The sequence below is a fragment of the Lipotes vexillifer genome, unplaced genomic scaffold (assembly GCF_000442215.2).
Source record: "Lipotes vexillifer unplaced genomic scaffold, Lipotes_vexillifer_v1.1 scaffold49, whole genome shotgun sequence".
Taxonomy (NCBI): domain Eukaryota; kingdom Metazoa; phylum Chordata; class Mammalia; order Artiodactyla; family Lipotidae; genus Lipotes; species Lipotes vexillifer.
Window position 1 is genome coordinate 1,770,919 of NW_006790551.1, and position 23,458 is coordinate 1,794,376.

General features: G+C 34.5%; 1 protein-coding gene across 1 annotated transcript in view; it reads right to left on the reverse strand.

The window, feature by feature from the left end:
• The window catches only part of STPG2 (sperm tail PG-rich repeat containing 2), a 347,209-nt gene that overhangs the window by 110,879 nt on the left and 212,872 nt on the right, over positions 1-23,458 (reverse strand). Inside the window, 1 exon segment of the mRNA XM_007463823.1 lies at positions 20,669-20,828. Within this exon segment, the coding sequence (XP_007463885.1) occupies positions 20,669-20,828 (160 nt within the window).

Genomic DNA, 23,458 nt, shown 5'->3' on the forward strand with positions numbered 1-23,458 from the left:
TCTTTCCCTTCCCACCTTTCCTTCCTTCCTTCCTTCCTTCCTATACCTCTCCCCCAACCTTAATGCTTATATTCTCAACAAATTCTCAACAACATTATTCTCAACAAATCCCTTTCATTTTGGAATGGTCTTTCAAGGACTAGTACAACTTGTGCCTGGTGCATTCAGATTTCTTGCAACCAGCAAGACAGAAGCTATGGTGAATATGTAAGCCAGACAGGAATCTAGGATAGTAGTCTGGGCAGTGATACAGCTGGGTACTATTCAGAATTAAAATTACATCAGATGGAGCTCATATTAATCTCCCCCCAGGTTTATTTTTTCTTTCTCCTTTAAGTTTCACTTCATAGTATATGCGGGGAAGGCATCCACTTCCGCTCCATCCACTCTCAGGTTTGTAGAGGCTGAGGGATGGGGCAATGGGAGGAATTTAATGAGTACAGAGCTTCAGTTTTACAAGATGAACAGAGTTCTGAAGATGGATGGTGCTAATGGCTGAAGAACATTATGAATGTATGTAATACCACTAAACTACACACTTAAAAATGGTTAAGATGATCAATTTTATATCATATGTATATAACCACAATGAAAAAAAAGAAAACCAAACCAAAGAACTTAGTAACCAGTGCACTAATGGATACTGTTCCAACCCATTAAAAACAGTACAGTTAAATTTCCGCTTGGCATCAGTATCATCCCATCCTTTGCAGCCTTTAACTCTAGAGATTATGCTTCTTTCCTTCTCAAAGACCAAGTCCTTGAGGACATTTACTCCTAATAAAAACCAGTTCCATCAGTAATTTAAAAGGCGGTAAAGACTTCAAGAATCAAGGTTTGATTGTTTAGGGGGGTGGTTTGGCTTTTTAGTACAAAGAGAAATGTCTTTGCAACATCTTTATCTGTTCCCTTAGCTTCCTTAAAATCTTAACATGGTGAAAAGTGTAAAAGGGCAATGACCACAAGCACCAAGAAGGCACAACTGTGCAATCTTCATATTGCTAAGTCTTTATCATTAGTCATAAGAAAGGTGGCTAATGGTTGCCTCAAAACATATTTGCATATGAACCAAGGCAACTTCTGAGTTTTACTGACTTCTTTGCCCTATTCTTTAATAGCATATGAGTTAGTTCACTTTAAAGAAACATGCACTGCAGCAGAATTAACTGTATGATTTTTCATCCTCAAATAATGTTCCACTGACTTGATTCTCTGTATTATGTCAAATATTCTATTATCTTCGAATAGTTTCCAATGTATTTCTATGATATAGATAATACTGTACTTAACTTTTATTTTCTTCTATTGATTTAAGAAAAATAATGTAATTTGGATTTTCACCTGACACTGGATTTCATTCTCAAATAACATTGATTTGTTTAATACATCAATATTTATCAGCTCATTTAAAAATAATATGTAATTTTGTTTATACATTTTTAATATTTCTTTCTGCCTAACTATTTTCCATTTCTGCCTTTAAACTCCTGGGAGCAAAAAATATGTACGTTTGTTTTACTTCCTTTATATACCACAACCCTATCTGAAAAACAATTCTTAAATCCTTCGGCCATGATTATCATTATGAGTAGTCAACAGACTCCCAATTAAATGGACTGCCTCAAAATGTTATCATTTAGAGATATACTGCAAATTGCAGAAATAAAAATATAATAAGGAAAATTAAGAATTTATTAAATTGTCCAAACAGCAAATTATACACAAAAGAAAGAATTAGTGAACTGGAAGAGACGGCTAAATAAAATACCTACATGATACATGGGGAAACAAAAGGATAAAAAATGAACAGGTTGTAAAAGAAAACAAAAAAGGATACATTTAATTGGAGTTGAAAAAGAAGGAGTAGGAGAAGGAGGAGTACAAGTAAAAGGAGAAGAAGGAAACAAAGAAGAGTGAAAAAGATGCAGTATTTGAAGATATAATGACAGAACTTTCCAAAACTGGGAGAAAGAAAGACATCAAGGCGTAAACACAAGTAGTAGTATATAAACAAAATCAGGATAAATATACAGAAAAGCATACCTAGGTGCATCATACTAAAACTGTTGAAAATCAAAGACAAGGAAAAAATATTAAAAGTATCTTTTTTTGCAGACAAATACTGTTTGATTCCACTTATACAAGGTACCTAGAATAATCAAATTCATAGAGTCAGGAAGTACATTGGTAGATGCCATGGGCTGGGGGGTTTTGGGGGGTGGGAAGGGGGAATGGGGAGTTGGGGGAATGGGGAGTTGGGGGAATGGGGAGTTAGTGTTTAATGGGGAGTTTCAGTTTAGGAAGGTGAAAAATTCTGGAGATAGATGATGGTGAGGGTTGCACAACAATGTGAATGTACTTAGTGCCACTAAACTGTACAGTTAAATATGGTTAAAATAACATGTTTTATATTATGTGACTTTTGCCACAATAAAAAACATTTTTAAAAAAGCATCCTTTTTCAACTTTTCATTTTACATTGGAGTATAGCCGATTAACAATGATGTGATAGTTTCAGGTGCACAGCAAAGCGAATCAGCCATACATATACATGTATCCATTCTCCCCAAAACTCCCCTCCCATCCAGGCTGCCATATAGCATTGAGCAGAGTTCCCTGTGCTGTACAGTAGGTCCTTGTTGGTTATCCATTTTAAATATGGCAGTGTGTACATCTCAATCTCAAACTCCCTAACTATCCCTTCCCCCCACCCTTCCCCCCCTGGTAACCATAAGTTCTTTCTCTAAGTCTGTGAATCTGTTTCTGTTTTGTAGATAAGTTCATTTGTATCATTTCTTTTTAGATTTTGCATATAAGTGATTTCATACAATATTTCTCTTTCTCACTTTCTTCACTCGGTATGACAATCTCTAGGTCCATCCATGTTGCTGCAAATGGCATTATTTCATCCTTTTTAATGGATGAGTAATATTCCATTGTATATATGTACCACATCTTTATCCATTTGTCTGTTGATGGACATTTAGGTTGCTTCCATGTCTTGGCTATTGTAAACAGTGCTGCAATGAATATTGGGGTGCATGTATCCTTTCAGACCATGTTTTTCTCTGGATATATGCCCAGGAGTGGGTTTGCTGAGTCATATGGTAGCTCTATGTTTAGTTTTTTAAGGAACCTCCATACTGTTCTCCATGGTTGCTGCACCAATTTACATTCCCACCAACAGTGCAGGAAGGTTCCCTTCTCTCAACACCCTCTCCAGCATTAATTGTGGATTTTTTGATGATAGCCATTTTGACTGGTTTCAGGTGATACCTCATTGTAGTTTTGATTTGCATTTCTCTAATAATTAGCAATGTAGAATGTCTTTTCATGTGCTTGTTGGCCATCTGTATGTCTTCTTTGGAGAAATGTCTATTTAGGTCTTCTGCCCATTTTTTGATTGGGTTGTTTGTTTTGATGATATTAAGTCACATGAGCTGCTTGTAAATTCTGGAGACTAATCCCTGTCAGACACATCATTTGCAAATATTACCTCCCAAAATTGTGGGTTGCCTTTTTGTTTTTTTTTATGGTTTCCTTTGTTGTGCAAAAGCTTTTGAGTTTAATTAGGTCCCATTTGTTTATTTTTATTTCCCTTACTCTGGGAGACAGATTGAAAAAGATATTGCTGCAATTTATGTCAGAGAGTGTTCTATCTGTTTTCCTCTAGTTTTATAATGTCCAGTCTCACAGTTAGGTCTTTAATCCATTTTGAGCTTATTTTTGTGTATGATGTTAAAGAATGATCTAATTTCATTTTGTTACATGCAGCTGTCCAGTTTTCCCAGGACCATGTGTTGAATAAACTGTCTTTCCACCACTGAATAGTCTTGCCTCCTTTGTTGTAGATTAATTGACCATAGGTGCATGGGTTTATTTCTGGGCTTTCTATCCTGTTCCATTTATCTATATTTCTATTTTTGTGCCAGTACCATACTGCTTTGATGACTGTAGCTTTGTTTTATAGTCTGAAGCCAGGAAGCCTGATTCCTCCAGCTCCATTTTTCTTTCCCAAGATTGCTTTGGCTATTTGGAGTACTTTTTGTCTCCATACAAATTTTAAGACTTTTTGTTCTAGTTCTATGAAAAATGTCATTGGTAATTTGATAGGGATTTAATTGAATCTGTAGATTGCCTTGGGTAGTATAGTCATTTTGACAATATTGATCCTTCCAATTCAAGAACAGGGTATATCTTTCCATCTGTTTGTGTCATCTTCGATTTCTTTCACCAGGGTCTAATAGTTTTCAGAGTACAGGTATGTTGCCTCCTTAGATAGGTTTATTCCTAGGTATTTTATCCTTTTTGATGTGATGGTAAATGGGACTGTTTCTTGAATTCCCCTTTCTGATCTTTTGTTGATAGTGTATAGAAATGCAACAGATTTCTGTGCATTAATTTTGTATCCTGCAACTTTACCAGGTCCATTGATGAACTGTAGTAGTTTTCTGGTAGCATCTTTAGGATTTTCAATGTATAGTATCATGTAATCTGCAAAGAGTGACAGTTTAACCTCTTCTTTTCCAATTTGGATTCCTTTATTTCTTTGTCTTCTCTGATTGCCACAGCTAGGACTTCCAAAACTATGTTCAATAAAAATGGTGAGAGTGGACATCCTTGTCTTGTTCCTGATCTTAGAGGAAATGCATTCAGGTTTTCACTGTTGAGTATGATGTTAGCTGTAGGTTTGTTGTATATGGCCTTTATTAGGTTGAGGTATTTCCCTCTATGCCCACTTTCTGGAGAGTTTCATCATAAATGGGTGTTGAATTTTGTTGAAATCTTTTTCTGCATCTATTGAGAAGATCATATGGTTTTTATTTTTCAATTTGTTGATGTGGTGTATCATGCTGATTGATTTCCTTGCATCCCTGGGATAAATCCCACTTGATCATGGTGTATGATCTTGAGAACAAATATATATTATCTTCAAAGAATCAATATTTAGATAGACAATATTTAGATGTTTCTGAATTCTACACTGAAATAATGGAAGCTAAAATAAAATTAAATGATAAAGTGTTGAACTGTGACTGTCAGCATTAAAAAAAATTTTTTAACATCTTTGTTGGAGTATAATTGCTTTACAGTGGTATGTTAGTTTCTGCTTTATAACAAAGTGGATCAGCTATACATATACATATATCCTCATATCTCCTCCCTCCGCAACATAAAATTTTAATCCAAAAATATATTTTAAAATATTTTCAACATATTAAAAAAGAACAAAGATAATTATCCACTAGTGGATCCACTCTAAAAGAATTACTTCAGACAGAAGGATACATTTCAGACAGAAGGTAATTGATCATAGGTGGCATCGTGAATGAAAAGCAAATGGAGCAGTGAAATCACAGATGTGTAAATGGATAAATCTGTAAGATAATTGACCACCTGTATAAAACAATAATGACCTCTTTGAGTTTAAGATATTAATGAATCAAAATACATGAAAATAATAGCAGAAAATGAGGAAAAGGGTAACTGGAATTGAAATGGTCTAGTGTTCTTGCATTGTCTAGGAATAAGGTAAAAATATCAATTGTACTTGACTTTGATAAATCAAGGATGATTTATCAAGAATTTTACTCAATTATATCAGTAAAATTCTTAAATTCAAATTTACTAAAAAGTTCTAATAATAAAATTTTTAAATTGGATTTAAAAAGACAAATTATTTACCCAGAAAAACCAAAAACGTAAGGATGCATAAAGGTTGAAAGTAAAAGGATAAAAAGATGATATATCTTAAAAGCACTAAACCAAAGAAGGTTTATATAGTTTCATTAATATCAGAATGTACACATGCACATACTCATACTGTCAAGCAAAAAAAAAAAAAAAAGAAAAAAGCAAACACTACATATAGAGATACTTAAAACTTCCTTTCCCAGGAAGTTAAAGCATTTAAAAACGCAGCCTCAAAATATATAAAGCAAAAACCGACTGAACTACTAGAAAATCCAATATCTTAATGGCAGATTTTAAAATACTTTCTCAGTAACAGAGAAAACAACAGAACAAATGCTTTTAAATGGTAGATTAGACAGCATAATTGGAAAATAAAAAGTATCTAGAACTGATCATTTAAAATTTAAAACCCAAGTGAAATATGGAAGAAAAGAAACACAAAAATTAATGTCTTAACCAGCACTGAGATGGAGATATCTCAAGTCCTATATACATAGAAACTAAAGATATAATGAGATTGAAATAAGGAAAAATTATAGGAATGTGTTCACTGTAGTTGAGTAAACTAAATGTGATAAGCAGAATTTTAAAGACACCATTCCAAGATTCCCATCCCCTGATTACCCAAACAACCACTAATCTATCTACTACTATGAAGGGATTTTTGTCAATGTTATTGAAGTACCAGTCAGCTGATCTTAAAATATGGAGATTATCTGGATAAGCCTGACCCAATCAGGTGAATCCTTTAAAAGCAGAGAGTTTTCTCTGGCTAGTGGCAGATGAGAAAGTCAAGAGATTTGAAGCATAAGATTTTGATGTGCCTCTACTAGCTTGAGGATAGAGAAAGCCATGAGCCAAGGAATGCAGACACCCTTTCAGAGCTCTGTGTCCCACTGGCTGACTGCCAGCAAAGAAACAGGGACCCCCAAACCTAAAACCACAAAGAACTTAATTCCGCCAACAACCCGAATGAATGTGGGAACAGATTTTTCCCTGGAACCCCCAGATAAGAGTTCAGTTTCACCAACACTTTGATTTCAACCTTTTGAGAAGCTAAGCATATAACCTCACAGAGCTGTCCAGACTTCTGACCTACAGAACTGTGAGCTAATAAATGAGTGTTGGTTTAAGCCACTGAGTTTGTGGCTTAAAAAAACCTATGAATCACCAGCAAATTTTTAAAACTTTATTAAAGGCTGGTATAAAACCCTTATTTTTTCCTAAGAACAAGAATTATGATGGCAAATATCAGTTTATATATTCATTTGTTCTCTTCTTAAAATAACATAACTTTTTTAGGGACAAGAAGTATAAATATAAGTTAATAAACTGGAAAATTAATCAAAGGTTGAAAAATTACAATGCCAAGAAATATCACATTCCTAAATATTTAACTGCAGGGTCAAATATAAAAATAAATACTAATTAACCTTTCTAACCATAAGAAGTGGTAATTATTAAGAATGCAAAGATGAATCAAATTTTATATATGTATATTTATATCTTACTTCCTCATATATTACCAGCTCTTTACTTGTAATGGCCTAAAATTCAAAGAAGCACTTGTAGCCTGTTATATTCTGAGATCTGATTTTCAAGTCTTTAATTCCTACTTGAATATTTTATACTAGTTTATAGATAGACTTCAAATTATTCTCTAAATATTTCCTTCAAATTTACAGAAATGTTTTTGATAAGTTAAATCATATTTATAGTCTGTTCTACATTTATTTCTAAAATTGGAAATTATAAAAGTAATTTTAATCCAGTGTGTATAAGCGGTTGCTCATAATTATTTCGTACAATGGATTGGAATAAATAATTTGAACGTCGGATTAGGTTATATGGGTTTTCCAGTTCACTAAAATATTCATTGATTTGATTCTAATAGTTTTAAAAACGATTTTAAAACTTTTTTAAAACTGTACAACAAAATATACATCTAGTCTTTATTTGTTCTTCCTCCTCATATTAACCTCTGAAAGTTGTAATGCTGAGAGCTCAGATCTATGCCCTCTTTTCCTCCTGATTTCCCTAGATCTCCTGCAGTCTCATGGACTTAATGTCATCAATACTTGATGATTCCCTATTTTTCACTGTCACTCCCAATCTTATCCCTGAAGTTTATAATTCATATACCCAAATTGCAATTTAAAATTCAAGTAGACTCTTAAATGTAACATGTCCAAAACAGAGCATATTTCCCACTCCACATTACCTCTAAAAAATCCTCCCCACCAGTTATCCCGGCAAAACCAGTTGATCAAGTCAAAAACTGTGTAGTCATCTTCCCTTCATCTCCATATATAATGTTAACAAATTCTGTTTTACATATATATATGTGTGTGTGTATATATATATATATATATATTTTTTTTTTAACTCTGTCACCACTACCACCTTTTTCCAAGCTACTGTACTATCTTTGTTGCACTACCTTGCTCTTTGTCTTCCTGCTTCTACTTAAGCCCCCTGAATCTTATTACCAGCATCTTTTCTTAAATAACATTCTATAATGATGCAGGATCAAACTAAAAACAGTACAGAAGAGTTGAAGAGAAATATATTGACATTACTGAGCACTTACTATGTTATAAGTACTATGCTAGGAGCTTTAAATCCATTTTTTTTTTTACTGAAGTATATTTGATTTACAGTTATTTAAGTTTCAGGTGTACAACATAGTGATCCACAATTTTTAAAGATTATACTCCATTTACACTTATTATAAAATATTGGGTATATTACGTATGCTGTACATTACACCCTTGTATCTTATTTATTTCATACCAAGTAGTTCTTACCTTTTAATCTTCTTCCCCTATCTTGCCCATCCCCCTTTCCCTCTCCACACTAGTTTGTTCTCTATATCCATGAGTCTGTTTCTTTTTTGTTATACTCACTAGTTTGTTTTATTTTTTAGATTCCACATATAAGCGAATCTAAGCTTTACAACAACTTTATGAAATAGATATCAATTGTTTCCTTTTATGGGTTGAGAAACTATGGCTCTGAAAGGTGAATTACTTGCTTAGAGTCATTCAGCTTATAAGTAAGCCCCAATTAGAATGCATTCTGTTAGAATCTATCCCAGTACACCAAGTTGTTTTCAATAGAATGTGCTCAAGAAAGAACAATATATACTCACACCATTATATTACAACATACAAATACTAGCTCACAAAGAATAAAAATAGTAACAGGATATAGTAGTCTCTCTGGACACACAAAACATTATTGATATTTAGAACCAATATATTTTGTTTTTTATGGTGAGTACAACTGTGTGTTTATATTAAACATTAAAATACTGTCAGAAAATAGTTTTACTTGTGTTCTAATGAATAGAAAAAAAAGTATCCCAAGTATTTAAAAACTGATGATAGAATTTAAAATTATAAAACTATAAAATATAAACAAATTATAATTGCATGTTACCCTTAAAGACTTGTATTTTAAACTCCATTAATGCAGGAGATATCTTTTTTTCTAATTACTTTCAGAAATTTAGGTACTGCCTGGTACAAATTAGCTGCTCATTACATTTATTGAAAGAATGAATACGTTAATTAAAGAATGAAAGAATCACATCAAATAACTGACACCATAAAAGGCAAGTCTGTCCAGTTATAATTCCTCTTTTTTTTTTTTTTTTTTTTTTTTTTTGGGGGCAGGCGGCCCTCCCACTGCTGTGGCCTCTCCCGCCGCAGAGCACGGGCTCCAGACGCGCAGGCCCAGCGGCCATGGCTCACGGGACGGTCACTCCACAGCATGTGGGATCTTCCCGGACCGGGGCACAAACCCGTGTCCCCTGCATCTGCAGGCAGCCTCTCAACCACCGCGCCACCAGGGAAGCCCTAACTCCTCACTTTTGTTGAGATATAATTTATTTTTTTTACTTTATTAACTTACATTATTATAAAATGAAATAACAAAAAATACTTTGAGTATATTTATCTTAAATGTCAAACAATGGATTATTCTAGCAGTCATCATGCTTAGATGATTAATTTTGGACTTTCCAAGGTACATTTTGTTAAATTCCTTTCAAGGCCCAGTCCTTGGGGGAAAAAAACCCAAAAAACCCTTAAAAAGAGAAATTGTTGATTAACTCATCTTACAAATATTTGATTAAACTGAATTTCCTTTTGCATTTCCAAAAACATTGTATCCAACACAGTGAAAGGCCAGAGTATGACCTTATAATGTTTGTTGACTATTAAATTTCAGGTAAGTTGATAATGTCAGTGCTCCATCCAGATTTCTCAGATTCCTTTCAGTACATTTTACACACCTCCAGCTATTGTGTGTTTTTCCTTCCAGCAGCCAGCACTTATGGCTCTTTTTCAGAGGAATGCTGTCAGGAGCCCAGTTTGTCCATAAACATAGAGATCCAGACCTGCATGGGAATTTACGTGGCCCCAGGGCAGCCCTTTATCAATGATTGATTGATATAGGAGTATGAAAGCTTCAGTGCTTTTGCTTCTGGGTAGGACAACTTTCAGGTATAGCTTACACTGCAAGTATCCCCTTTGAGATCAAGCTAAAGCTAGGTTACCCTCTGCAGGACTTTGCCTCAGACTGCACGCTTGCTGGGCTTCCAACCCTTCCGATTCTTGTTTCTCCCAATCCTTTACCAGTTGCCAAGAGAGGCAGGGTTTGGGGGAGGAAAGGACTGGGAGTTTGGGATTAGCAGATGCAAACTATTACATATAGGATGGATAAAGAACAAGGTACTTTGTATACTTAACGTACCGTGTATATCACAGGGAACTATATTCAATATTCTGTGATAAACCATAATGGAAAAGAATATGAGAAAGAATATATAACTGAATCACTTTGCTGTACAGCAGAAATTAACACAACATTGTAAATCAACTGTACTTCAAGAAAATTTTTTAAAAAAGGACCTATACTGCAGTCTTGTTTTGCCCACCAGTCCAATTATTCCATATTTTTACTTTCAACTAACTATGTCCGCTTTCACTTATCTTTTTTCCTCTGTTTAGAATTTGTTCTGGTTTTCTATTGCTGCATAAAGAACTAGTCTCCAAAACTAATGGCTTAAAATGACAATAGTCATTTATTTTGTTCATAAATTTGCACTTTGGACATGCCTCAGAGAGAAAGCCTCATCTTGGCCATACAGGTTGTCATCTGGGGCACTTGACTGAAGGCTGGAGGCTCCACTCCCACTGCTGCTCACTTCCATGGCTGGCAAGTCTGTGCTGGGTGCTGGCTGCTGGCTGGGGCTCTCCCAGGAAGAGGACTGGGGCTCCCTCTTCCTCTTCATGGGCCTCTCCCTGGCTGATTGGCTTTTGCACAGCATGATGGCTACATTCAAGAGGGGGCATTCCAAGAGGACCATCCAGAAGTGCAAGAAATTTTTATGATTTAGCCTCAGAAGTCACATAGCTACTGTTCTGCCATACTCTATTGGTTAAGGTAGTACCAAAAGTCCACTAGGAAACCAGAAATAAACTCCAATACCCAATGAGAGCAGTGTCAACACTGTGCTGTGTGAAGAACACAGAGGATGAAATATCCAGTGGCAAATATCTTTGGAAAACACATTCTGCTACAGTCCCCTCTCCAGCCACAAGATTTCATGTCTCCCACATGCAAAACTCAAGCAACCCTGCTCTGAAGACTCCAAGATTTCATCCAATTATGGCATTAACTCAAAGTCCAGGGTCTTGTCATCTAATTCTAGTTCAGATGTGAATGAGACTCCCCTGTTGTAGTTATTCTGGTGCAGCCTTTTGAATACTGTTCCTTTCAATCTAAAGACCTTCAACTAAAGAGACTAATTATCAGGCTAATGGTATAACAGTCAAAAAATAAGTGCTAAAACACATCTGTTCAAAGGGGGAAAAACAGGAGAGGCATAGCACTTACAGTTGCATAGCATTTCAAATCCAGCTGGGCACAAGTTGCCAGTTCATAGATGAGGGTTCAGTCCTGCTTCCATGGAGTTGTTCAGTATAGTATGTTCAACAACTCCATTCTGTGGGTTCTTGGTTCTGTCCTCTAAGTTATCCTTCCTTTTCCATAAAAAGTAGCCCATGTTTGCAACTAGGTAGTTTTTTCAGCCAACTTCCTACCTACAGAAATTCAAGAGTCCAAGTCTTTTTATTTTATATATTGTGTCCATTCCTCTTAGTTCAAGTTGACATAATAATGTTTAAAATCATGTGGACTTTTTGTTTTATCAATTTATAATTCATTCCATTATACAATGCCAAACTTACAAGATGTCTGAGATAAGCTCTCCTCTATATACAAGCATACCTCAGAGATATTGTGGGTTTAGCTCCAGAACACTGCAATAAAGAGAATATCTTGATAAAATGAGTCACACAAATTTTTGGGTTTCCCAGTGCAAATAAAGTTATGCTTACATTACACTGTAGTCTGTTAAGAGTGCAGTAGCATTATGTCTAAAAAAATGCACATATCTTAACTAAACAATTCTTCATCACTAAAAACTGCTAAACCATCATCTGAGCCTTCAGCAAGTTGTAATCTTTCTGCTGGTAGAGGGTCTTGCCTCAATGTTGATGCTGCTGACTGATCAGGGTGGTGGGTGCTAAAGATTGGGGTGGCTGCAGCAATTTCTTAACATAAGACAACAATGAAGTCTGGCATATAGATTGATTCTACCTTTCATGAATGATTTCTCTACACCATGCAAGGCTGTTTGATACCATTTTACCCACAGTAGAACCTCTTTCAAAATTGGGAGTCAGTCCTCTCAAACCTTGCTGCTACTTTATCAAATAAATACTTTATTTGATACTACTATCAGATAAATACTTTATCAAATAAGTTTATGTAATATTCAAAATCCTTTCAATAATTTTCACAGCATCTTCACCAGGAGTAGATGCCATCTTTTAAAAAAAACACTTTCTGTTAAAGATTTATCATGAGATTGCAGCAATTCAGTCACATCTTCAGGCTCCATTTCTAATTCTAGTTCTTTTACTATTGCTACCATGACTGCAGTTCCTTCCTCCACTGAAGTCTTGAACCCCTCAAAGTCATCCTGAGGGTTGAAATCAAGGTCTTACAAACTCCTGTTAAGGTTGGTGTTTTCACCTCTTCCCATGAATCACAAATGTTCTTACTGGTATTTAGGATGATGAATCCTTTCCAGAAGGTTTTTAATTGACTTTGTTCAGATCCATCAGAAGAATCACTACCTACGGCAGCTAGGTCCTTATGAAATGTATTTCTTAAATAATAAGACTTGAAACTCAAAATTACTCCTTGATCCATGGGCTGTAGAATTAATATTGTATTAGCAGGCTTAAAAACATCATTAATCTCATTGAACATCTCCATCAGAGCTCTTGGGTGACCAGGTACATTGTCAATGAGCAGTAATATTTTGAAAGGAATCTTTTCTTTCTGAGCAGTAGGTCTCAGCAGTGGGCTTCAAATATTCAGCAAGCCACGTTGTTAACAGATATGCAGTCATCTAGGCTTTTTATTCCATTTATAGAGCACAGGCAGAATAGATATAGCATAATTCCTAAGGGCCCTAGGGTTTTTGGAAAGGTAAATGAGTACTGGGTACAACTTAGTCACCAGCTGCATTAGCCCCTAATAAGACAGTCAGCCTGCTCTTTGAAGTTTTGGAGCCAGGCACTGACTTCTCCTCTCTACCTATGAAAGCCCTAGATGGCATCTTCTTTCAATAGAGCGCTGTTTTGTCTACATTGAAAACCTGTTGTTCTGTGTAGGCACCTTCACTAATTATCTTAGCTAGATTCTCCGGATAACTTGCTGAAACTTCTACTTGCTGCTTCACCTTGAACTTTTATGTTATAGAGATGCCTTCTTTCCTTAAACCACATCGACAAACCTCTTCTAAGCTTCAAACTTTTCTTCTGCAGCTTCCTTACCTCTCTCAGCCTTCAGAGGATTAAAGAGAGTAAGGGCCTTGTTCTGGATTAGGTTTAGGTTTAATGCAATGTCGTAGCTGGTTTGATTTTCTATCTAGACCACCAAAACTTTCTCCATATCAGCAGTAAGGATGTTTAGCCTTCTTAACATTGGTGTGTTCACTGGAGTAGCACTTTTAATCTAAGAACCTTTTCTTTGCATTCACGACTTGGCTAACTTGTGGAAGAGGCCTAGCTTTCAGCCTATCTCAGCTTTCAAACATGCCTTTCTCACTAAACTTGATCATTTCTAGCTTTTGATTTAAAGTGAGAGATGCAATATTTCCTTTTACTTGAACTCTTATAGGCCACTGTAGGGTTATTAATCGGCCTCGTTTCAATATTGTCGTGTATCAGGGAACAGGGAGGAAAGAGGGAGAGAGACAGGGAACTGCAAGTCAGTGGAGCAGTCAGAACACATAATTTACCAGTTAAGTTTGCCATCTTATATGGGTGCAGTTGATGGTGCCCCCAAACAATTACAATAATAACATCAAAGATCACTGACTACAAATCACCATAACAAATATAATAATAATGAAAAATCTTGAAATATTGCAAGAATTACCAAAATGTGACACAGAGACTGGAAGTGAGCAAATGCTGTTGGAAAAATGGACTATATGAATAGTCCTGCTCAATGCAGGGTTACCACAAAACTTCAATTTGTGAAAAATGCAGTTTCTGCCAAGTGCAATAACGCAAAGTACAGAAAAAAGAAGTATACCTGTATTATCTCTCTATATAAAATCTATACATTTTCAGTTCTTCTTTACAACTTACCTCCCCCCTCAATAAACAAAGTCCATTTTCTGTTTTAAGGCTACCACTCTACTTCAGACTTTGATTCTGTTATCTTTTATATTCTAAATTATTTTGCGTCAGTTCTTTCCTGCCCCCCACCCCACCCAACATAGTCGATCTCTCCTCAGATTAAGCTTTTCCCATAGTCTTCAAAGATTCTTTACTACACAAAAAGTGAATAACTCAGAAAACTAGTATTCTGTATATTACATTTAGGGTAATTTTACCTATGACATACTTATTAATAAATTGATCTTTCTCAAATTATGTATAAATAAGAAGAATTTAAATATATATGAAGTGCCCAAAGAAACAAAAATAACTTGAGATTGAAAACTAATAAAGTTAGCTCATTTTCAATAATAAAATTTCCACCATTTTTAATAATGATATAAAATCAACCAGTCTCCAAAACTGATCTGATCAATTTTTGCCTATACTCAGAATTATCTTGCATTTTAACAGCCCAAAAGCATTTCTGGAAGCTAAAGAAAAACAACCAAAAAATTACATATTTATTGCAATAGGTTAACAGCACTCGGCAAGTGGGATGAACTGCATTTTCATAAATTCCACAGTATTTATGAATCTATAATATTACAAGCCACTGAGAAAATAGAATAAATAATTAGTTTTCACACTACACTGATTTTTATATCAAAGGTATTGCTTATGTTTATTGAAAAAGTGAACAAAAATATCTTCATGGGATATGTTCAATTAACTTCTAAGATGAATTATATTTGTTTCCTAAAATAATTTCCTGTGGGAAGGTGATGCAGAAATCACAATGTTATTTTCATTAGAAATGATCTATACTTTCTACATAAAATAAGTCTCAGTACCTGTTATGTTCAGCCTACAAATGTTGTACTATATGCTATGTATTTCTTAATCATTCACTTAAATATTTGAATTTAATTAAAATTATGCTTTAAACTTCAACTGTTTTCTATTTAAAAATACTAAAATCATTTTTACTTACTATAAAGCATTGTATGTTCATATAGAGAAAACAATTAAAAATTAAAAAAGCAAAACACAATCTTTTACCACCCTAAGGCTGTTTAATCACAGATCATTTTCTAAGTGAGGTCTTCACCGATAACATTTTTGAAATTGATGCAGAACCCACAATGAACTCCCAATCCTCCTTTTCTCTTATTTTTCTCCATAGCATTTATAGCCACCTAGTATTCATTCTTCTTCTTTCTCTTCCTTGCCTCATCTATCAATCTATTCGGTCTATTTCTTCATTCATTTATTAAATGTCTCCATCCTAAAACTTTGCTCTATGAAACAACATTTATATTTTGTTCACTGCTCTATCACAAGTCCCTGGAACACTGCTAATGTGTGCATATTTGTGCATATTTGTTAAATGATTGGTTAAATGATTGGTCAAATGAATCCTATCTTGATATCAGGTTTAAGCAATATATACCATTTTAAAATTTTTCATAGGACACTTCAGTTTTTACATCAGAGTTAACTAAACCCCATTTTTCTTTCATTTAGGACATTAAAAACTTCATTATTAGTATTCTTGGATGAATATACTTGATGCTTAAAACTTTGGACATACTATTAATTCTTTTTTAGGGTAATCCCAGAAGGAGAATTTTAGGGTTAAATGGCATGTATATTTGAAACATTCTGCCAGCCTGCCCTTGACAACCACTGATATCAACTTATACTTCCACCACGATGTAGGAGAGTGCCCAATTTTCCACACTCTCAAAGTTTTCTTCATTTTCTTTTTAAATTTGCTGAGTATTTTTCTCCTCTAAATGTCCAAAAACAGATCACTATGAGAGGTAATGTTTAATTCTTTTCCACTTAACAATTTTACTTTACCTGAGCTAGATCAATCAAAAAGTCATTTACATGTCCGTGAATTAAAACTTGGTGCATACAATGTGCACTGCAGCTCTATTTACAATAGCCAGGACATGGAAGCAAGCTAAGTGTGCATCGACAGATGAATGAAGAAGATGTGGCACATATATACAATGGGATATTACTTAGCCATAAAAAGAAATGAAATCGAGTTATTTGTAGTGAGGTGGATGGACCTAGAGTCTGTCATACAGAGTGAAGTAAGTCAGAAAGGGAAAAACAAATACCGTATGCTAACACATATATATGGAATCTTAAAAAAAAAAAAAATGATTATGAAGAACCTAGGGGTAAGATGGGAATAAAGATGCAGACCTACTAGAGAATGGACTTGAGGACACGGGGAGGGGGAAGGGTAAGCTGAGACAAAGTGAGAGAGTGGCATTTACATATATACACTACCAAATGTAAAATAGCTAGCTAGTGGGAAGCAGCCGCATAGCACAGGGAGATCAGCTCAGTGCTTTGTGACCACCTAGAGGGGTGGGATAGGAAGGGTGGGAGGGAGACGCAAGAGGGAGGGGATATGGGGATATATGTATATGTATAACTGATTCACTTTGTTATAAAGCAGAAACTAACACACCATTGTAAAGCAATTATACTCCAATAAAGATGTTAAAAAAAAAAACTTGGTGCATAAGAGTAGATTGCTTAAAATGTGACAGACCTCATTTAATAATTCCTTCATTAAATGATTCAAATGTGTTTTTATTGGTTACACAACATTTAATGGCATATGGTATACTGATTGCAAATATACTACTTCCCTCTTTAATTTAGACTAATGAAAATGAGTTTTATACTTCTTAAATGTCTGCAAAGACTTCATTTGAATAAAATAAAATCACCTCAATACTGTTAATAAAAGTTCTCAGACAATTTGAAATAAATACACAGCTATAAAATGTTGAGTGATTGAATGTCCTATTAAGTATATGAGTCTCATGAGAAGAATACTATTCGTATATCAACCAAACTCATAACTTAGGTCATTTATCAACCTCAGCTCTTGACACTGTTACCTACAAATACACGACAGTCAGTAATCAATTTTAATTTGCCTATTATTCTATTCTAGGTAGAAAGATAACAATATACATGTTCTTTAAGTTCTGTAAGGCAAAGCACTCAATTCTTCTTAGTTATGTCATGACTCAAGGAACAAATAAGCATATCAAACTCTACAAATTAATTCAAACAATCTTATAGCTTCATATATATATACATGTACACACACATAATAACAGAAAATAATTTTATCTGGCTTGTAAATAATCTGACATAAAACCCAAAAAGGCTCTTCTCACTGGTATTAAGGTTTAACAAAATTACCAATATTTAAATGACAAATAATAGGGTTAAAAAAAAACACTTTTTTCTTACTTTAAAGATACTATAATAAAGGAGATCATTCATAGGATAAACATTGACACAAAGCGTATAACCAATAGAACTATTATCACTGTACCTTTTGATTATATAACAATGATTTTTTAAAAAAATCGAAAGACTTAACATACTAGTTGTACCCAGCAAAAGTTAAATGGTATTAAGAACTGTAAATATAAATGGGCTATTCTCATTTTATTTATTTATTTATGGCTGCATTGGGTCTTCATTGCTGCACATGGGCTTCCTCTAGTTGTGGTGAGTGGGGGCTACTCTTTGTTGCGGTGCATGGGCTTCTCATTGTGGTGGCTTGTCTTGTTGTGGAGCACGGGCTCTAGGTGCACGGGCTTCAGTAGTTGTGACACGTGGGCTCATAGTTGTGGCTCGCGGGCTCTAGAGCACAGGCTCAGTAGCTGTAGCACACAGGCTTAGCTGGCCGGCGGCATGTGGAATCTTCCCAGACCAGGGCTCAAGCCCATGTTCCCTGGATTGGCAGGTGGATTCTTAACCACTGTGCCCCCAGGGAAGCCCTATTCTCAATTTAGAATCAGGAATTGTTTGTCATATTGATCAATAAAAAACCTAACCTAGGGCTTCCCTGGTGGCACAGTGGTTGAGAGTCCGCCTGCCGATGCAGGGGACACGGGTTCGTGTCCCGGTCCGGGAAGATCCCACATGCCGTGGAGCAGCTGGGCCCGTGAGTCACGGCCGCTGAGCCTGCGCGTCCGGAGCCTGTGCTCCACAACGGGAGAGACCCCAACAGAGAGAGGCCCACGTACCGAAAAAAAAAAAAAAAAAAAAAAAACCAAAAAAAAAAATAAAAAAAAAAAGTTTACAACAAATAAAATACTGGCTTAAAAATAAAAATAACTAAAAAAAAAAAAAAAAAAAAACTAACCTAAATGAAAATTAACAAAAAAAGAGGAATTTATTTAGAGAGTTGATAATATCACACCTGACTTCTTTTCCTTGATTGGATCAATGTAACAGGACAAATAGAAGTTAATTTTCAATTACCAAAACAAAGCATGGATATTAATTAAATTGGCCCTGGTCACCTATTAAGTCTATGTTAGAGACATATTTTGGACTGTATACCTTAAGATAGCAGATTAAGTTCAAAAGAATTAATCCTATAATTATCACAGTATCTACATATGTCAAAGGAAATCAGATTTCATAATCATCTCATCAGGTAATAGCTTCAGAAATCCATATTTTTTTTCTAATGTGTTGATTATAGAGGCATGTGGGATTTCTGCTATCATTTATCTGAATTATAGGCTACTTTAAGATGCAGGATGGCAAACTTAATGAAGTATTGGCTTATTGTGATAAACTCTTTTCATTTAGCAAGCTGGCTAATTTACAGTTGTATAGTGACTTTGACAGTCCATATGTCTTTGACTTCCAAATAATAACTGTCTTCATAATGAAGATATTTCCCTGTCCCAAATTCTTTCAGAAGCTAGTGTTGGCTTGGCATTAAGAAGAAACATGTTTCACATTATAATAAGATTTTATACTTGTAAGGAGCTTCAGAGGTTCTGAAAATGACTTTGAAATACAGTCTTATTAATCTTTAGTATTCTCATGAAAGCCAAGTAGATGGCAAATATTATCTCACTTTTGTAAAATAGAAACTAATGAAACAATTAGTGAATTTACTTGCCCTAGGCTAAATACCGAAGCAATGAAAAGTCAGAGTGCCAATCCTGGAACTTAACTGAAGATCTTACTATGCATTGCATCTATAATAATTTTTATGGAGACAAGAGTAAAGGCAAAGAGAAAAAAAATCTTCAGAAAATATGAAGATCAATCTAATCTACTTTAAGAGACTCTGGAATAGATATTTGTTACTTGATTGATTGTGCTTGGTCACGGTGACAGTGATAGTACCTAAACTTCAAAGAACTAATTTCCCTGCACCATTTCTGGGTGACCACATAACGAGTGTGGTCAGAGACATAGTAAAGGAATTTGAACTCTACTTCAAAACAAAGCTAAAACCTGACAAAATCAACAATGGTACAATAACTCAAGAGAAGAAAAAGAAAATAAGAAAAGCTAAATTTGGACTTAAAATGGACCTTTAAGTTGGTAATATACTTGATTCCTGAAAGACAGTGAAAAATAAAGCAAGTCTCTATGGATCTCAGGGTCTCCCAAGTATTCTTATTTGCTTGACCCATCGTATTCTCCCGCTTTGATTTTTCATTAAAAACTCCATCCTGTTTCATTTTTTCTCTTCAGAGTCTCATAAAGATCCATTACAACAGTTTGGTTACTTAATGGCAATACATTTGTAAATTGCTGTTGAAAACTCTTGTTCCCATTCTTTATCTAATTCTCTTGTGTGAAATAATCTACTTACCGGTTCATTTTCATTATCAGGGAAAGTTATTTCATTCTATTTTAGTATAAAAATGCCATTACTAGTAGATGAACTAATCCCAATTTTAAAAATCAAAATTATTTTTGGAATTTCAACCCCTCAAATAAATGTTTACCTTTTATATAGCTGCTTTCTTAATACTTGAGGAAAATTAAAATAATTCCATGAGACTGGCATGATATATATCTTGTATACAACTGATCTTCCACATCAGTAGTTATTTCTCCTCTAATAAATATAGCATATTAAGAGTTTGGTTTTTTTTTTCTTTAATAGGATATGACTTATTAGCTTTAGTAAAATTAGTAAAATTGTCTTTGGTAAAATTAAAAGACATAAAACTCCAAACAAGTCTTCTTACAGTTGAAAAAACATCTAAAATCTTTCACTAAATAAGCGGTTATTTTTTTGTCCTGCACACTTAAAAGCGACATGATAAATGTAAATGTATGTTTACAGTTGTCTATTTTAATAAGGAAACTTTAGATTTTGTTTCCGTTTCTTTAAAAAGACAGTCTATACTTACCTGGCCCATCATTCATTTTGTCCAGGCACCGAGGAGTTGTGCTAAGAAACGAGGCATGTTTTATTCTGGCCACCAAACTATGAGGTGGCATGTATTTATGCTGAACTTGAGACATCTCATATGACTTTTGAACATCATAGGTGCCTGGTGCTGGAACATCCTGAAACAAATTTAAATGGACTAGCATAAATATATAGAAAATTTCCAAAAAGATATAGCATATGTCACACTAAGCAATGATAATAGAAAATATGAAAATTTTCTTTAATTAACCATTAAAAATAGAAATTTAAAAGAGTATCCCTAAATCTACGCCCTCCTTAAATTCACTTGTAAAAATTTAAGATAAAATAAACAGAATTATGAAGTATAGGTTCACATTCTTAAAAAAAATAGCCTTCATAATATAGATCAAACTCTAATTTTCAAATTTCATAATGAAAATCAAATTTTATACAGAAATGAGAGCAGTGATTACTTGTTTTCTTAAGCAGCAAAACTATTCCTGCTTAACTGTCCTATGTGAGCACACCTTACTTATTCTACAAATGAGACTGCTTATTTCATTTTAATAGATTTCAATTAAGTTAAAAGGCTTCCCCTTTCATCACTTATGGCTCTTTACGTGCTCTACAGTTATATTAACATTTTTAATCAACATAAACCACACGGATATTAATAACCACAATAATAATTCTAAACTAAATTAAATAAAAAATATCATATATTTGTTGCACAATTAATGCCTGGAAACCATTAGCTAATTACCTCAATGGAAACTTATAAAACTCATTTTCTTCAAATTATTTTAAAACATAACATATTATATATATAACAAATCTGTTCATCTGTATTATGTATAAAGACCAGAATTTTTAAGTTTTAATGATTTTCTGGCAGGCAGGAGACTTGTATTGTGGCTAAGGTTAGAGACTCTAGCACTAGACTTCTTTGGTTCCAAATATCTGCTCCTTACTTGCTGTGGGACCCTAAGAGAGCTGCTTAACCTCTGTGATCCCCAGTGTCCTCATCTGTAAGTGGGGAAACTATAAAATTTATATCATACATCACTGGGTTGCTGTGAGAATTAAATGAGTTAAAACAAGTAAAATACTTAGATTAGTTCCTGATTTTACAAAAGGGTTAGCTAATCTTACTATTCTACAAAAGCTAATTTCAACGTAAAAAACAAGACTGAACAATCAGGGTCTAGACCAACAGAGAAGAATTTTAATGTTTCAAGTAATTCAAACATTATTGAATTATGGCTCCATCTAGGAGCCATACTTTATAAAACATACTTTCTCTTGTTCCTTATATCCCTATTATCACCCTCAAGCACAAGCCAATGACATTATTTCCCACTTCCAAAGAATCACTAAATATGGTAAAAGTACTGATCGTGACTAGCGGAGGAGATTCTTACATGAAACCCCATATTTCTGGTTTAAGTACTGTGTCAAACACAAATGCCACAATCTATAAGTCAACTAAGAAATGTCAACAGCTGTTTGCTTCTTGTCTGCATTAGGAGTATATTTAGTAAAGGTAGGCGGAGGATAAGCAACAGAAGCAATAGCTCCAAAGATGACTTTTGGATCTTTTTGGCTGCTACTGTGGTATGTGAAAGGAAAGTAGAAGAGAGCACAAAAGCACAAAGAAATCATGAGTACAATGTACTCAGAGTATTTAGGAAAGCTTTACAAAGATCTTGATTATCCCTACTATGCATTTTCATTTTCTTATCAGAAGCTGTTATTGTTCTTGCTTCCCTTAGCACCCTGCCTAGAGTCACCACCTAGTCCCTCTTCCAGTGCCTAGCCTAGATATGACTGACGGGTTTGGCTGCTGCCACATAGGAACCTTTTTTTTTTTCTTTTTTAATGTCTCGAAGAAAAAGTAAGCAACTGCACAAGTGATCAGTTTTCTTCAACAGTAGTGTGTTCCCCTCTAGAAAACTTCGTCAAACTAGCTACCCTAAATTTCATTAGATTCACTGGCTCCTCTACCAAGTGAAAATATACTACCCTCATGACCACATCTTTTTATAGCATTTATATGCTTCTCTGAAAACTTATTCCCTACCTGTGTCCTTTACTGATGTTTCTAGACTCTTCTTACTCATCTTCAACTCTCATTTTATCTGACCAAGAGATTAATATGTCAAATAAATTTTCTAGGCATGAATTAATTCCTAGGATTAGTAAGACAAATCTGAAACCCCGTTTAAAAGCAGTAACTTAAACAATACCTATATATAGTACTTTACACACCATTTCAGGGAAAAATAGTATGTATAGATAAGATCATCAAATTTCTGTTGGTGATCCTTTGTACATCACAGAAAACAGGGAAGGCACATGATGAGTGGATATAATAGACATTTCTCATACCTTTTTTTTAACCCAGTACTTGAATCCTGTTCCTGTGTTTGGGAAATTCCACATGCTTTGCAGCAGAATCTGAGTCCCAGCATAACCAAAATTACTTGAGTCTCATCTTCCTCGTCTAATTTTAAAAACCTAGGAATGAATCTAGGTCACAGGCTCAAATGCCAGCCTTTCAACTGGCAGCCAGTTATTCAAAAAGACACAGAACATTAAAAATTCCATTTTAGATTTATTTGATTTATTTTTTAGTTTAAAGAAGCTGAAATTTAAAAAAAATTCTATTCTAGTGATGGCACTGATAGAGCTAGCAGTTATGTTCCCAAAGGCAACAGTGGGAGGACAAACTGAAAGAGCAATTAGAGACTGAGGGAAAATGCCATAAAATGATGAAATAAAAGCT